This window comes from Protopterus annectens, chromosome 6.part1, assembly GCF_019279795.1.
Source record: "Protopterus annectens isolate FY-2018-M chromosome 6.part1, PAN1.0, whole genome shotgun sequence".
Taxonomy (NCBI): Eukaryota; Metazoa; Chordata; order Ceratodontiformes; family Protopteridae; genus Protopterus; species Protopterus annectens.
Genome location: NC_056738.1, coordinates 418,349,443 through 418,366,589, shown reverse-complemented (window position 1 = coordinate 418,366,589; position 17,147 = coordinate 418,349,443). Strand labels below are relative to the sequence as shown.

General features: G+C 42.2%; 1 protein-coding gene across 1 annotated transcript in view; it reads left to right on the top strand.

Moving 5' to 3' along the window:
* The window catches only part of CAPN1 (calpain 1), a gene marked incomplete in the record, with an annotated part of 860,468 nt that overhangs the window by 103,801 nt on the left and 739,520 nt on the right, over window positions 1–17,147 (top strand). Inside the window, 1 exon segment of the mRNA XM_044075847.1 lies at window positions 7,232–7,301. Within this exon segment, the coding sequence (XP_043931782.1) occupies window positions 7,232–7,301 (70 nt within the window).

Sequence of the window (17,147 nt, the reverse complement as noted above, 5' to 3'; positions counted from 1 at the left end):
TGTGTGTGTGTGTGTGTGTGTGTACATGAGGAATATAACACTGATAATGGCACTGTCCTGAGTAGCATTGTAGTGCTGCTAATGGCCATCTGAGTGTAACTTGGTTATTATGACAGTAACAATAAGCTGTAATTATAGTGATCAGTGCACTGAATTCTAAATGGAGATGTCTCTAAAACATCAAGGAAACTGAAATTCTTATCCCCTTTGGGTAAATCCACAGGGCAGCTTGGTATTCTTTTCCCTTTGGGGTGTATTGAATATAATTAAACTAGACAGCAACATATACCTGTAGATAGTGAGTTCACACTATGTGCTAGATACCAATTCAACAGACCTACAGTGAAGTACTACTGGAGCAGACAAGGTGAAGAAGGTAAATGCAAAGGGGATATGGATGGAAGTTGTACAAGGACATCATGAACATTTCTAACCAAACTGGAGTAATGTAGAGTGTTTCTGAAAGCAGTTGATATTGCACATTAGCAATACTATGACAAACCTGACAGAGGCAGGACTGTACCCTGCCACATGTACATATAGCTTTGATGTTTTACCTACTGCACGTGCTTTCCTGTAATGTGGATGTGTAGTGGTTTCCAAAACAAATGGTTGGCGAGTATAAATGATGTGTCTGGCTTACTAGGTACACTGCAGCAGTTTGTACCTGCATTGATTTGAGCCGCACCGAGTCTCTCAGTTCTTCTGGAATCAAGTGTAGCCATGTTACACCACAAAAGCCTTAACAGTTCCTCATTTGAGTTTAGGAAAACAAAATGTGTGGTCACCTTCTGTCAAAATCTCCTAGGTACAGACCTCATTCCTAGGCTTGGGGGTGCTGTCTTATCCCTAGAGTAAGCTGTTTTGCAGTCTAGCCCTCAATGTGTTGTGTTAATCCAGCAACAGCCATAAGGTCTCAGACTTTTGGAACTTCATATAAATAATTTTACAGACATTGTGTTTTTACAGACATTGTGTTTTTAAAGACAAAGACAAAATAGTTAAAAATCATGATTTACTGTTGTATTTTTTTATTTTATGGCATTGCATATTACAAATCCATGTTCAATATAAAAAAAATCTGCATCTGGGGAATAAACACAGGTAAGTATAATAGAACTGTTGGCTAACAGAATTCTGTACCATGAAAATTTTGCAGTATTTTTCTAAAAATGGTTTGTCCTTCCAAAATATTCTTGTACTTTTTTAAGTAATTTTACCATATGCTCCAAAAATGGCATTGAAGTTTTGTATACAAGTTTCTTATAAGCTACTTTTCTTAGGCCACTGCTGAAAACTGACTATGTAAACTTCTTTCAGCTTTTCCCAGTTAAGGGTCATCACAGCGGAACTCCAGTCCACTAATGATTGGCAGTTGATTTTTTTTATGGTGCCGAGGTGCCAGCCCGACGCCCAACCTTCAACAAAGGCACGGCCATTCACACATGTCTTTCGAACGCCACTCGACCGCAGGGAGGACATGTAGACTCCACTCAGAAGGCGCTCCAGCCAAGAATCGAATGAGAGAACCTCTTGCTGTGAGGTAAAATAAATGGTAAAATCAAAGTAAAAATATTTCCTAGAACTGCATGTTTGTCCAGAATGAATAAAACTTAATACAGAGAATTATCAGTATTTCTTATGAGAGGCAATGTCCCTAGCACCTTACCTACAGGTAGCACAGCATCCCATAGCCCCAATCTTAACTCTATAGCTAGCTCTAGCAGTGAACTTAACAGTATCCTAAAAATAACCTTAAACTTCATGCCAAACAAAAACAAAATCTCAGCATTACCCCAACCTAAACCCAAGCTCTAACCCTGAAGTTGCTGACTTGTACAAGTACTGCAGTGATCACTTTCAACAAAAGTGTAATTTCCTTAAAGTATCTTTGATCAATTAGTATTTCAGTCAAATGTAACCTTTACAAAAGTAGACTCAGTGAAAATACTCCCAACTAAACTTCCTGAAAACAAGTATCGTAATTCCCTGATAAATCTCTACTGCTATCAGTTTATTTAAGAAATATGCGCAATTTTCTCAAGAGTGTGCTACTGAAAGTTCATTTTGAGTTCTGATTCACTGTTTTGTTGTGGTAGAGTTGCTGATTTCTGAGTGCGTTGTACAGAAAGTCTTGGAAATAAATTTGTTTTCAAGAGCATCCGTTGCAGAAGGACTAATGTGATAAGTAGTAATTCTATCTTCAATAACCAGTGTGCTGCAAGCATTACAGCCACTTGGCCAATAAAAGTTTAACCAGACTCTGGTACCATCCCACCTTAGTATCATATGTAGCTCTTCTCTCACTCTCCAGTTCTTTATTACCGTGCTAACGCTTTGCATCATTTATGATCCAAGTACATACGTTGGCATATTTGACACATTCTCAGTAGATGTTGCTGTCTTCTAGTCTGACAGTGTGTGACTAATTTACTGGTATATTATTCATACTTGCTGACTGATCTTTTGTGTTTTAGGCTTCTTCTTGTGACTTCCTTGGCTGTATTTTGTGTCTCTAGTTTTCTCTAGGTCTTCTCTAGCTAGAATGTTTGTCACAGAAGGACAGTTTTACACCTGTAGTACACTAACTGCAGAAAGGGTTTTTTATAAGTACTTTTGTGTACTAATAAGTAGCTGTTCCTGATGAAGCTGTTCAATTCAAGTAAAGTGGTTGCATGATTAAAGAAACAGAGTAACATAGGATTAAAGTGCTTGTGCTGTGTTAACAGTGAGCTTGGTATGCTGTATCCTGAGATAGAGCGTGCTGTATGCTGCAATAAAGAGCTTGCTGTATACTAAGATAATGTTGAAAGGAAGGTCTGCTCTGAGCTTCTGGCTTATTTGCTCCACTATCCATGCTTCCACCATTTAATACTGGCTTTGTCAGTAATCAGACAGATTAGTGCTAGACTAACTGCTTTTGTGGACCATTTTAAGGCTAGCCAGTTACCCCATGTGAGATTTAAAGTCTGCACTCCTGTGTGCTCCTGTCTTCTTGCATCTCTGGCAAATAGTTTGCGTCTCATGGTCTGCAGGACAAAATGTGACTCATAGCATAATGTTTATCTTGCACTGTTTTTTTTTTTTGGTGACAGACTGCATGTTATAAAAAATGAAAAAAAATAATGAACAAGTACAGGAATCTAGTTCCAACCTGACTAACATGAGTATAAAAAAATAAATAAATACAAAAAATAAAACTACTAGACTTAAAACTTTGTTGATGAGCTGAGTCATAATGCAGTGTCTTTCAGCTTTTCCCGAGTAGGGGTCGCCACAGTGGAACTCTGGTCCGCTAATGATTGGCAGTTGATTTTTACGTGTTGAGTTGCCGGCCCTAACGCACAACCTTCAACGAAGGTACGCCCATTCACACATGTCTCCACAGAAGATGCTCTAGCTGAGAATCGAAAGGGACAACGTCTTGCTGTGAGGCGATAATTTCTAAAAATCATGAAACCCAGGTAGTGTTCCAAAGCAATAAGCCTTTATTCATCACAGACAGGCGATCCTCAGTAACAAAAAATCAGAAAAAAAAATTCAGATTTTTTTTTTTGTTACTGAGGACCGCTTGTCTGTGACAAGTTTTAAGTCTACTGTACAGTTTTTCTGGTTTTGAGACTGCATATTGCAATCAAGATCCATTATCGAGTTAGTCTTGTAACCGTAGATGCTGGCTTTGTTGTTGACAGTAGGTGATTTGAGTTCTCGGTTTTATTGTGTGACACAGAGGTATTGCAAGCTTCTATTGGTAGTAAATGTAACGTGTCAGACTGCAGCAACATTTGCAATATTTGGCTATATGTATTGCCTGATTGTGGTACATTAACAGGTCTTATTTGACTGCCTGTTCTTCTTTGTGTGTATTGGAATGTAGTCATTCTGTCTTTGCTGAGATCCTTTCACCTGTTAGATGTTCCATGATATAAGACTAGATTATTGAGACATTGCAGCCTGTAAGGAAAAGAAGGAACCTTTGGACTGTGCAATCACTCTGGTTAACTTTGCAGTGTTGAAAAAGCATTTTAGATCTTGTCTGTGTGTAGTTTTCCCTGATTTCCTAAGTCTTTTGGGGATAAGTGACTGCCGCCAACAAGTGCTATTGTAGCTGTTAGTTCCACCTTCCTGCCACCTGTGAGATGCTTATCTCCAATGCCTTGTTTGTTTGAGGGAGGAGCATAATATAGAATTGTGTTCATTGTGCAAATGTTAGTAAAACGAATACACTAGTGTGGAGTGCAAAGAATTTTGCAGCCATTATTGAATACAAATAGTTGCAAGATATTGGCTATTGGGGAGCATTTGGGTTTAAGTGCTGTTTTGTTGACACTTTGTGTCATACATTTTAAATACTGTGCTAATGTTCTCAACGTCTCAGTTCTAATGTCAAAATCTCAGTTCATCAGATGTTGCTTTCTCACAAATTGTGCAATGGTATCCCAGATATCATGGGATTTGTAGAAAAGGGTAGGTTGCTTTACTTTTTAACTGTCTGCTTTAGTCTGAGTTTGTGTGACCTCAAAGATCATGGGAATCTTGTGGCATGGCCCTCATATTTGGAGGTGCATTGTGTGATCTGGATCTTTACTTAAGGTGATATAATAATTAAGTTTAAATAACATAGTTATGATCTTGCTTCTTGGCTAAGAGTTAACTTGCAAAGTTACATTATAGATCCTACTACTGTACTCCTACTTGCCTGTCAGATGTTTCTAGAAAGACAGTAAAATCTAAACTTAAAGTTAAAAAAAAAAAAAAAAAAAATAAAACAATGGAGCCACTTGCTGGTATTCCTGACCTGTTTTCTAAGGATGCCACTCATTTGGTGGTTGCTGGAGTTAAACTTTGTCCACTGCCTCCCCAAGGAGAAGAAGGTGAAGTTCCTTCAAATTATCTTGCTCTTCATTCTATTCATCTATGAATATCTATGAATATATGAATTCTATTCATTTATTCAAGTTTTCTCAAGGAGTAAAAATGAGAGAGTATTTTGGGATGCCATTTTCACTTAACCAATATAAATTCCCTGAAGTGTCAAGTTGAAGCAACTTTGTTTTGGCAGAAATAAAATTCCCTAGCCCGGACATCAGTTCCCAAGCAGCTAGGTAGATCTTGGCTCAGAGTTTCTTCTGCTCCCTTTGCAGTTGTTTTTCCTTCTTTTATGACCGGATATGTCTGGAGTCCATTTGTCATTTGGGCAGTTGATTAATCACTCATAACTCCTTTCTTTCAGAGAATGGATGTCCTGTTAGAGGTGCAGGCATCCATGAGTCCGATGCTGGACCTCAAGATGTCAAAAGGCTCCCTTGTTTTTCTAGTACAAAATGTTAATATGGGAATATTTAATCTTATGCAGAAGGCAACATCAAGCTTCAGGACTAACTTAAAGCATCCACATTATGGGAAGTTTCTGAGAGAGAAAAAAAGAAGACAAAGCCCATACCTCCATCATCAGCATCTCCCTGTGAAGAGAACCATTAATTAGCCTTTCCAATTCAGATGTCGTCTCCTATGAATTACAATATTAGTGGTTATGATAAGGATAACATTTGTGTTCTCTTCCAGAAGATGTTTCCTGGTGACATCAGTAAGTTGTTGGAAAAATTGTTTTTAAGTGGTTGTCATGAAAATGTTGACTTTATTATTTAAAGTGATACAAGGGCATTAGCGCACAGAAGATCAAGATATGATGAAAACATTTTTATATTCATTTTTTTGGGTGTAAATTTCCTTTAACATGTAAAGAGCTTCACAAAGTCTTCACTAAGAAAAGGGCATTATGTGAAGAGGCTTACTCCATGTTCCATAAGGAAAGGATATCTTTAAAAGATTACCATGCTATTGTGTAGTTAACCTTAACCCGGATTTTCCCCCCATAATATTATGTAGGTGCAGTTTAGTGCCAAGAAACCCTTCCATATCCTACGAATATCTTAATTTATAATGTTTTGCATTCTTGAAATGTAATGACATGTATGCATGAAAAAATACGTTAACACCTTAGTGTTTGCACAAAATGTTAATTACTCCTGTATCCCTAGGCTGTGGCTAAAATGGATCCTCTAGTTCACTACCCCAGTATTAAATAAATAAATGAATGCCACCAATGTACCTTTTCAGTTCCCTATTTGTTTCAGACTTCATCATGTTATCTGTACTGTGTACTATAAAGCGCCTGTGACAGTAATGTCCAAGTTTAATGGTGTTTTTTTTTTCTGTGTAACTATAAGCTTGTGTTTTAATTTCTTTTTCACAATGCAAATGTCAATGGTACTGTAATACTCCTGATGCTCTAACACCAGATCTTTTCACATATTCTACATCATTCCTAGATTTCCATTCTCTGTAGTGTCATAAATGCTGTCACGCTTCATATTTCCACTGTAATTCTGCAGTGTAAGGTGCAGCTTCTATTCTGTATTCTTTGTTGGCAGTCAAGCGTTTGCCCACTGAACAGATATATGTAGTGCATACATTATTCCTAAAGCATAGTTATAGGTATTGATGTCTGATTGTGTGACTTAACTGATGGATGCTTCATTGTTTGACATAGTTCCTTTTCACAGTATGTCGCATTTGAAATGTAGTGTTCTTTCACATTTGCACTGCTTATTGTGTTCACAGTGGTACACTGTAATCAGCAACTGTAGCTAGAAAACAAAGTGTTTTCAAATGACAAATTGTAGGGAGACAATTTAGGTTTTGAGTACAACAACTTCTAGTACTCTAGGATTATAGCTATATGATTTCTATCTAAAATGATGGATTGGTTTCATTGTCCAGAGCTAATTGAGCGATGGGATAGGATTTTCTGTGACCCTAGACTGTAGTAAGTGGATAAATGGAGAATGAATGCGTGAGTTAATGATACTAGAACAACGTTGTGTCGGGGAATGATTTTTATAGATCCCAGTTGTTACTATATCTTTTGTTTGAACTTCGCTGTTCATTGTTAGAATTGTCTACTGTTTTATGTATTTTTTTCTTTTTGATAAGACTCTTTGTAATTACAAAAGTTTTTTTTTTTTCCCAGTTTATGATACGATGAGATGGTGGTCATTATCTCTAGTGATTATTTTTTTGTATGGCTTTATGCGAAAATGTTTGTCATGATAAGGGAAAATCTAAACTATGTATGGTAATTTAAGTTCATTTTGGTCTTTGAGTATAGATGCAGTAATATCTTAAAAATGTGTTGTACTAACTGAATCTTGCTTTTTTTTTCTTTAAGGAAATTACCCCCAATCCCCAGTTTATTGTAGATGGAGCCACACGCACGGACATCTGTCAGGGAGCCCTAGGTAAGAGAATATTCCCTTTTCTGCTTTGTTTGTATTGCTACAGGTCAGTGAAGAAAAATGCAGTTTTGTGTATTCCCACAATTTCTTTTTTACAGTTGCTTATTTTTTTTTAATCCTGCAATTCTAATGTGGTACAGCAGTACTGCGGTACATGTTTAATAAGTAAGAATAAAAGATCGTATTTCTGACACGGTGCTGACCGTTGGAATTCTGTCACTTGTGTATTGTGAAATAAATACATATTCTTCTTTTGAAGTGTTTTACAATGTCAGTAAATGGAGAATGTGTGGATGTTCATCGTGTTTCCCTGCTGCAGTCATCACACTTGGGTTATCCTGTCGTCAGGCGGTCCCGCAGTCGGCCGGAATTCCAAAGTCTTGGTCTGGCGTCGGTTGCTGTCGCTTCTTCCCTGATGTCAGTGCGCCAGGGGTATATATAGTGCATCCAACGCCATTTTCTTCAGTCTTTCTTGCCGCGCGGTGCCCGAAGCAGAAGCAGTTCGCAAGTGCCGGTCGGCCGACTCCTGAGATTTTCGAAGTCGAATTTCAGATCCGAAGTCTTCAATAAAGCTAAGTACCCCGTTGGGGAAACTTTTCTTGCCTCAGACCGATGTCAGAAAAAGTTAACAATTTTATTTCTTGTGGGAAGCGAATACCTGATAAGGATTTTCATTCTTACTGCATACCTTGCCTAGGCCCAGACCACGACGTGACTAGTTGTCGTTTTTGTGCTAGGTTTAATAAGCGTACTATCAAAAGACGCTTTGATTTCGCATGACACTACTTCGGTAGAAAATTTAACTACACTATGCCGTCGGAGCAACCGACTACCGGCGTGCACAAAAAACGCAAGGATAAGGACAGGCAGCCTAGACCCAAGCCAGACTCCGAGGCCTCGGCTGATCTGGTCTCCGGTTCACCGGTCTTCAGTGAGGCTCCGACGCAGCCCCTGACTACCGCAGACCTGGAACCCGAGACTGCTTCAGAACTTTTGGCGGAAAGTACTAGGCCGACGCAGCCATTTTGTTTAGCCCCTACCGACGACACTGCTGAAAAAGATGTCGGTGTTGCAGAAACACCTTCACTCACCATAAAAACGTATCCTAAGACTAAGACTCCTATTAAACCTAAAAAGACTGCACTTCAGTCCCCTGTTCAAGGCCCCATGCCTAAGAAACAGATGCTCAAAATGGCTGAATATTTGATCTCTTTAATCAGGGGTTCCCAACCACCTCCCGACAAAAGGCCTAGACAAGAGGAAGATTATGCTTCCTCTGAACAAGTGTCTATTTCCTCAGGCTCCTCTGAGGACCAAGATTACTCCTTCTCCCCTTATGAAGATTCTGATGCTGAGGATTCTATTCCCTCAGCTTCTCCTCCTGAAGACTACTCCTTTGGGGAAACATTACACACTATGAGGGAACATTTTCACTGGGAAGGTCAAGACTACTCTGACTCAAAGAAAAGGCTCAGAGTTTCTTTTACTCCCCCAGCACAGACCACTTGCCATCCCCCCAGTTTTAGACATTGTGGATGATGTTTACTTAGAACCCAGTTTGAACCTAGATTCTCTGCCTCCAGCTCCAGCCAAACCTGATAGATACTACAGAGTGTCTGATTCCCACAAATTTCTTTATAAAAGTCCTGCTGCTGATCCAGAGACCATCTCCCAGGGTCCCAAAGGGGCTAAGGCTTCTATGGCAAAAAATCCTGTACCCTCTGAAAGAGACTCCAGAGCACTAGATAGGTGGGGGAAAAAGGTTTACACCTCAGCCACTCTAGCTATGAGGGCACTAAATTGCCAGTTTCACATGCTAAAATATCAGCAATTTCTAATGTCTCAGTTAAAACAAAAAATGAGCACATTCCCTCAACAGTCTGAATTGAAAGAAATGCAGGATCTGTTGCATGCAACTGAACAGGTGGGCAGACATACTTTACAATGTGGGTTTGATTCTTTGGAGGCATCCTGCAGAGCAGCTGTCACTGCGTCTGTTATACGTAGACATGCTTGGTTAAAGGAACAAACTCTGCCTGATCATGTTAAAGCAAAGCTTCTAGATGCTCCCTTACAGCAGGATGTTCTTTTTGGAGTTAAAGCTGAAGAAGTCTTAAAGAAAATGGAGGATAAGGCAAAATCTATGCAGACAGTCAAAGATTTCCTACAGGTACAGCCCCCTCGCTTCAGCAGAAATTGGCCAACAAAAAATTGGTCCTTTCCACCTACTGACAGACCACAGAGGGGTAAATACAGAAGTCCAAGAGGCAGAGGACAACCACAAGCCCAGTACAAACCTCGACAATGGGGCACTGCAGCAAAGAAGGGAGGAGAAGACAGGTCCCAAACTACCAGAAGGCAAACTCAATTACTTGCACCTCATCTGGCCAAGCAACAGTCTCTTGGCAGGCCCCTTGGGAGGAAACCTCGCACTTTTTTCAGACAACTGGAACATTGTCACAAAGGACAAATGGGTCCTAGACATAATTTCATGAGGATACAGATTCCATTTTCACACCTTGTCAATGAAAAGAGGAATGCCAAACCTGCCACAAAATCAATGGGCAAAGGCAAATTACAGCTCTCATGGACATGAGAGCCATTCAACTGGTACCTACTCGAGAGCAAGGCCAAGGATTTTACTCTTTCTAGTTCCCAGAAAGGACAATGCCTGGAGACCAATTCTGGAACTTTCAATTCTAAACACCTTCTTACAAGTACCCAAATTCAAGATGCTAACACTACAGCAGCTTCTTCCCATGTTGGGCAAGAAAGCATGGCTAGTAGCGTTCGACCTCAAGGAGGCATACCTGCATGTCCCTATCAGACAAAGTTGCAGAAGATACCTCCGTTTCATTGCAGGTTCAACCCATTACCAATTCTCTGCACTGCCCTTTGGCTTATCTACTGCACCCAGGGTCTTCATTAAAATGCCTGGCACCAGTAATTGCATACTGCAACAAAGAGGAATTCAAATATACCCATACCTGGACGACTGCCTCATCCAAACAGAAAGCAAGGACATCCTCTTACAACATCTGGCTTTTGTAAAACATCTTCTAAGTTGCCTGAGGTACACAGTAAACGAAAAGAAATCAAAACTAGTACCCTCACAAAATATGACATTCCTGGGTGCCAGCTTGAACACAACGGCCCAGAAGGCTTATCTGATGCCAGACAAACAACTACAACTGATTCAATATTTCAAAACGATGGCAACAAAGACCCAACTACCTGCAAGAAAAATTCTGCAGGCCTTGGGCTTCATGGCATCTTGCATACTACTAATACCATTTGCAAAGCTGCATATGAGGAAATTACAGTGGTACCTAAAAAGCGTATGGTCTCAACACAGCCACAGCTTGGACACAATGATATATCTCATTCCCTGCCTACAACAGGAGTTTCTATGGTGGTCACTGGCATGTCACCTCAACAAGGGTAAGCCTTTCACCTTGCCCCCAGCCAGGCAAACTATGACAACAGATGCATTGGACTACGCCTGGGGGGCACACATGGCAGGACAGTGCGTTCAGGGCGTATGGACTGTAGATCAAAGGAATCTGCACATCAATCAAAAAGAGATGCTAGCTGTACAAAATGCTCTGACAGCCTTCAAGAATCTATTATATCCAGGACAACTTACAATAAGGATGGACAACACCACAGTAATGTGGTACATAAGGGTACACACTCCTGCCCTCTATGCAGGCAAGCAATGACCTTGTGGAACACAGCTCTGGCTTACCAAGTTTAGTTACAAGCTCAATTCCTGCCAGGACAAAAGAACACATTGGCAGACAACCTCAGCAGAAACATCATGGATCCCCATGAGTGGAAACTGGATCCACAAGTATTTGCAATGATAACTCAAAAATGGGGCCATCCAGACATAGACCTGTTTGCCAGTCCTCAAAACTATCAACTAACAAAATTTTGTACAAGGACACTTCACCATCAAGCTTGGAAAGTGGACGCACTCTCATTCAATTGGAAAAACCTGACAGTATACGCCTACCCTCCATTGCCTCTCCTCACAAAGGTGCTTCTGAAAATCAGAAAGGAAAGACCACGACTGATACTCATAGCCCCAGACTGGCCATGCCAGCACTGGTCCCCACTATTGAGGAATATGGCCCAGGGCCCACCTTGGATTTTACCACAAACTACCCATTTGCTCGCACAGCAAAACAATCAGATTCTTCACAGCCAGCTAAAAACCTTAAATCTGGCTGCATGGCAAATCACCTAAACATCCAGCCAACTCCTCTTTCCCAAGCAGTTTTGGATGTTATTCTGGAAGCTAGGAGGCCCAGCACCAGGAAGGCCTATTCGGACAAATGGAAAAGGTTTTGTGCCTGGAACCAAGCTAAAGGCCAAAACACACTTCAGCCTCACATGCCTATAATTCTACAGTATTTAACTGAGATGTTGCACAAAGGACTTTCCTTTTCTTCCATTAAAATCCATGCATCAGCTATTTCAGCTCACTACAACACGGAACCACCCTTATTTTCGCACCCACTTCTAAGGCAGTTCCTCAGAGGGGCAAAAAACATTAGACCCCCCAGGAGAGCACCTACACCAACATGGGACCTAAATTTTGTTCTGGAAAAGCTTGCGCTACCTCCTTTTGAACCAGCTTTCTCCACAGATGTACAGTTCCTATCATGGAAGACTGCCCTGCTGCTAGCAATAACTTAAGCTGGAAGCGTCTCAGAGTTGCAGGCACTAATGGCAGTGGAACCTTTCCTCATTTTCCATCAAGACAGTTTCTCTATGATCTAATCCTTCCTTCATGCCTAAGGTGGTTTCCAGTGTGTCTTTAAATCAAACCATTCACTTACCCACCTTCTTCCCAAACCCGCAGAACAAAGGAGAAAGACTCCTGCATTCCTTGGACATTCACAGGCAACTTCGCTACTACTGGGATAAAACTAAGGCTTTCAGAAAATCTGAACAGCTCTTTGTATCCTGTGCTACAGCTTCACAAGGAAAGGCTATATCAAAACAAACCATTTCCAAATGGATAGGACATTGCATTTGTTTCTGCTATACCCATCATGGAAAACCAGTTCCTGCTACCATTAGGCGCCACTCTACCAGGGCAACAGCTACATCTACAGCCTTCCTCAGGGGGGGTTCCAATCAAGGAGATTTTGGAAGCTGCAACTTGGAGTTCAGTACACACCTTTACCAAACACGATCACTTACCACTTTACTTAAGACTAGGGCAGGCTTCGCCACTGCAGTTCTGCAGGGCCTTCTAGCCTCCTCTAACCCTCTATAACTCCTCCACCCATCCATAGCTTTGGGATTCTACCCAAGTGTGATGACTGCAGCAGGGTAACACTATGAACATAGTACAGATGTCCTTCAAGGATGCATCTGCAGTCCTAACATATGGGTTGTCCTGCCTCAGGCAGCCCTTCAGTCGGCCGGATTCCAAAGTCTGGGTCTGGCCTCGGCTGATGTCGCACTTCACCCGACGTCATAGCTGCTGTGAATTGGGTATAAAGGCATCAGCCGACGCCATTTTCCTCAGTGTTTCTTGCTGCGCGGTGCCCAAAGCAGAAGCTGTTCGCAAGTGCCGGTCGGTCAGATCCAGAGATTTCTACTACCGAAGACTTCTAAAAAGCTAAGTACCCAGTTGGGGACTCTTTCTTGCCTCAGTCGATGTCAGAAAAAGTAAATAATTGTTTAACTTGTGGGAAACAAATACCTCATAAGGATTTCCACTCTTACTGCCTTCCTTGCTTAGGCCCAGACCACGACGTATCAGCTTGTCTAGCCTGTGCTTCCTTCAACTGACGGACACTTAGACGTCGGTCGGAGTTTGCGGAGGAGTTTTTTGGTCCCGCTTTTGCTTACAAAATGCCGTCGGAGACTCCGACTTCACAATTAGCTAAAAAGTGCAAGGAAAAGGACCGACACTCGCGGTCCGCGGTTTCGGCCGAAACCACGGTTAAGCCAACCGCGAGTGTCTCTGTTTCGGCTGAAACCGAGTCCTCGGTTCTTCCTTCGGCCGAAAGCATACCTCCAACAGCCGAGGCCTCACACAGCATAGCTGAATCTGCTACTGAAATTTCTCCTGCTGTAGCAGGCACCCAGGATTTATCAGATACTATTCCTTTAGACATATCTACTCCTGCACGTGGAGCTGCTAGGCCTCCTGCATCTATGTCTATCAAGGCTTTTTCTAGGGCTAAAGCAGCTAAATCTTCTAAGGCCTTGCCTGCTAAAACCCCACACAGGCCTACCTCTAGTTCCCAAATGCTCAGCCTGGCTGAGGATCTCATTTCTTTGATCAGGGGATCCCAACCTCACCCAGACAGGGCCTCTCAACCCCCTCCAGAGAAGAGGCCTAGAGCAGAGCCCCCCGATCCAGTTTCTACTGACTATTCCTCGGATGAGTCAGAAAACTCAAATCCTTCAGAAGGCCCTTATTCTCCATATGAGGATTCTGATGCAGAAGACTCCATTCCTTCTGCCTCTCCTCCTGAGGAATTTTCTTTTGGGGAAACCTTACATGCTATGAGAGAGCAATTTCAATGGCAGGGCCAGGACTTTTCAAATTCTAGGAAAAGGCTAAGGACCTTTTTACATTTACCACAGCATAGGCCTTTAGCCATTCCTCCAGTACTAACAGTTGTGGATGATGCATTTAATGATGCCTGTACTGCTCCTGACTCTCTTCCTCCAGCCCCTGCTAAACCCGACAGATATTACAGGGTCCCGGACACACACTTTCACTTGTATAAGGCTCCTATTGCAGATCCTGAAACCATTTCACAGGGTCCCAAAGCTGTAGCAGCTGCCTCTACCAAAAACCCCCTCCCCTCTGAAAGAGAATCTAGAGCATTAGAGAGATGGGGTAAAAAAGTTTATACTTCTGCTACTCTTTCGGCTAGGGCTTTAAACTGTCAATTCCACATGATTCAGTATCAGGAATTTTTGTTAGACCAGTTAAATAAAAAACTGTCCTCTCCTGAACCTATAGACCGTAAGTTCCTTCAGGATTTGGTACATAACACTCAGCAGGTCAGTAATCATTCCTTAAAATGCGGCTATGATGCACTGGAGGCTTCCTTTAGATCAGCTATGACTGGAACAGTGATCAGAAGGCATGCATGGTTAAAAGAGCAATCCTCACCAGACCATGTAAAGTCAAAGCTCCTTGATGCTCCCATGGAGAAACAAAGTTTGTTTGGCTCCCCTGCACAGCAAGTGCTGAAGAAGGTGGAAGAAAAAGCAAAATCTGTCCAGACAGTCAAGGATTTCTTACAGGTCCAACCTCCAAGGTTTAGTAGAAATTGGCCTTCGAAGACTTGGTCCTTTCCAGACACCTCCAGAGCACAGAGAGGCAGAAATAGGCGCCCAAGAGGCAGAGGTCAATCCAGAGGTGCCTACAGGCGACGTCAGTGGCAGCCTAACAACCAGAGAAGTACTGCCACAGATCAAGCTACTACCACTTCCACAGGACAGACACAATGACTTGGCTCTGATACCGCCTACCAGGGAACAACTGGAAGCACCCTTAGGCGGAAAGCTAGCCTTATTTTCCGTAAACTGGCATTACATTACAGGAGACAAATGGATCTTGAAGACAATAGACAAAGGCTACAGGTTTCACTTCCACACTCTACCAAAAAAGAGAGAAATGCCAAACCTTCCACCAAACCAAAAAACAAATGCTCTAGGTCAAATCAACCACTTACTAAGGATGAGAGCTATAGAAAAGGTACCACCTATGGAACAAGGACAAGGATTTTACTCCAGACTTTTCCTGGTACCAAGAAAAGAAAACCAATGGAGGCCTATTCTCGATCTGTCCGCTCTGAACACATATCTCATTGTTCCAAAATTCAAAATGCTGACCTTACAGCAACTTCTTCCCATGCTGGGCAAGGAGTCTTGGCTGGTGACTCTAGATCTCAAGGAGGCATACCTGCACGTCCCTATACGACCAGATTGCAGAAGATACCTCAGATTTCTTGCAGGATCAGAGCATTATCAATTCTCAGCATTGCCCTTTGGCTTATCTACTGCGCCCAGAGTATTCACGAAATGCCTGGCATCAGTAATTGCTCATTGCAGGCTTCAGGGAATTCAGATTTATCCATACCTGGACGACTGCCTAATACAAGCGGACAACAAGACCAAATTAACACAAGATTTGGAAAAGGTTATTCAACTACTGCAAGCCCTGGGATACACAGTCAACATGAAAAAGTCAAGGCTGGTACCATCCCAAAGGGTAACATTCTTGGGTGCAGAACTGGACACTTCAAATCAGATGGCATTTCTCACAGCAGAAAAGCAAAAGCAACTACCACTCTATTTCATGGCATTAACAACACAGAACCAGCTTACAGCAAGGAAAGTCCTGCAAGCCCTGGGTTACATGGCATCCTGCATAATTTTGATTCCACATGCCAGGCTGCATATGAGGAAGTTGCAATGGTACCTAAGGAATATATGGTCTCAACACAAGCGCAGCCTAGAAGCCCAGATTCCAATAATTCCATGCCTGAAACAAGAATTCCTGTGGTGGGCTCAGGCCTGTCAGATGAACAGAGGACTGCCTTTCCACAAACCTCACCCAAGCCAGACTATCACCACGGACGCCTCAGACCTAGGCTGGGGGGCACACATGGTGGACAAGTGTATACAAGGCCTATGGACACAAGACCAGCTGAACCTACACATAAATCAAAAAGAGATGCTGGCAGTGAAACAGGCAAGTCAGACATTCAGACAGTTTCTTCAACAGGGTCATTTGCTGATAAGGACAGACAACACCACAGTCATGTGGTATATCAACAAACAAGGAGGCACACACTCATATCCTCTATGCCGGATGGCAATGGACCTGTGGAATGTGGCCCTGAACCTCAACATTCAGCTCCAGGCCATATTTGTGCCAGGAAAAGAAAATATACTAGCAGACACCTTAAGCAGAACTACCACGGATGCCCACGAATGGATGCTGCATCCAGACATCTTCAAATCCATTACAAAGAAATGGGGACTACCAGAAATAGACCTGTTCGCATCCCCACACAACCACCAATTGAGGAAATTCTGCACAAGGACATACCACCCACTTGCTTGCAAGGTGGACTCCCTCTCCTTCAGTTGGGAAAACCTGACAGCATATGCATTCCCACCTCTTCCTTTGATGCACAAAGTGCTACTGAAGATCAAAGAAGATCACCCAAGGATCATCCTGATAGCTCCAGACTGGCTGAGACAACATTGGTACCCGCTACTGAGGAGCATGTCTCGGACACACCCATGGCCTCTACCTCTAGTTCCTTTACTGCTAACACAGAACGACTTCAAGATCCTACATCCAAACTTGAAAACACTGCAGCTAGCTGCTTGGAATATTACATAAAACAAAATAACCCAGATTTATCCCAGAGGGTTAAAGACATTATCCTGGAGGCTCGCAGACCCTCCACAAGGAAGACTTATTCAGCCAAATGGAAAAGATACCTCATTTGGAGTGCAGCAAAAGGAGAAAATGTATCATTAGCAAACATAGCTAACATCCTGGAATATTTAGCAGAACTGTTCCACAATGGCCTGTCTTACTCCTCCATTAAGATTCATGCATCAGCAATTTCAGCAGAATACAACATGGATCCTCCAGTCTTCTCTCATCCTCTACTCAGGCAGTTTCTGAGAGGAATTAAAAATGTAAAGCCTCCAAGGAAGCCACCTTTGCCTACATGGGACCTTAACTTTGTGTTGGAAAAGTTGACACTTCCCCCTTTCGAGCCAGCAGCAACAGCAGAATTACAGTTCTTATCTTGGAAAACTGCTTTCCTGCTTGCAATCACT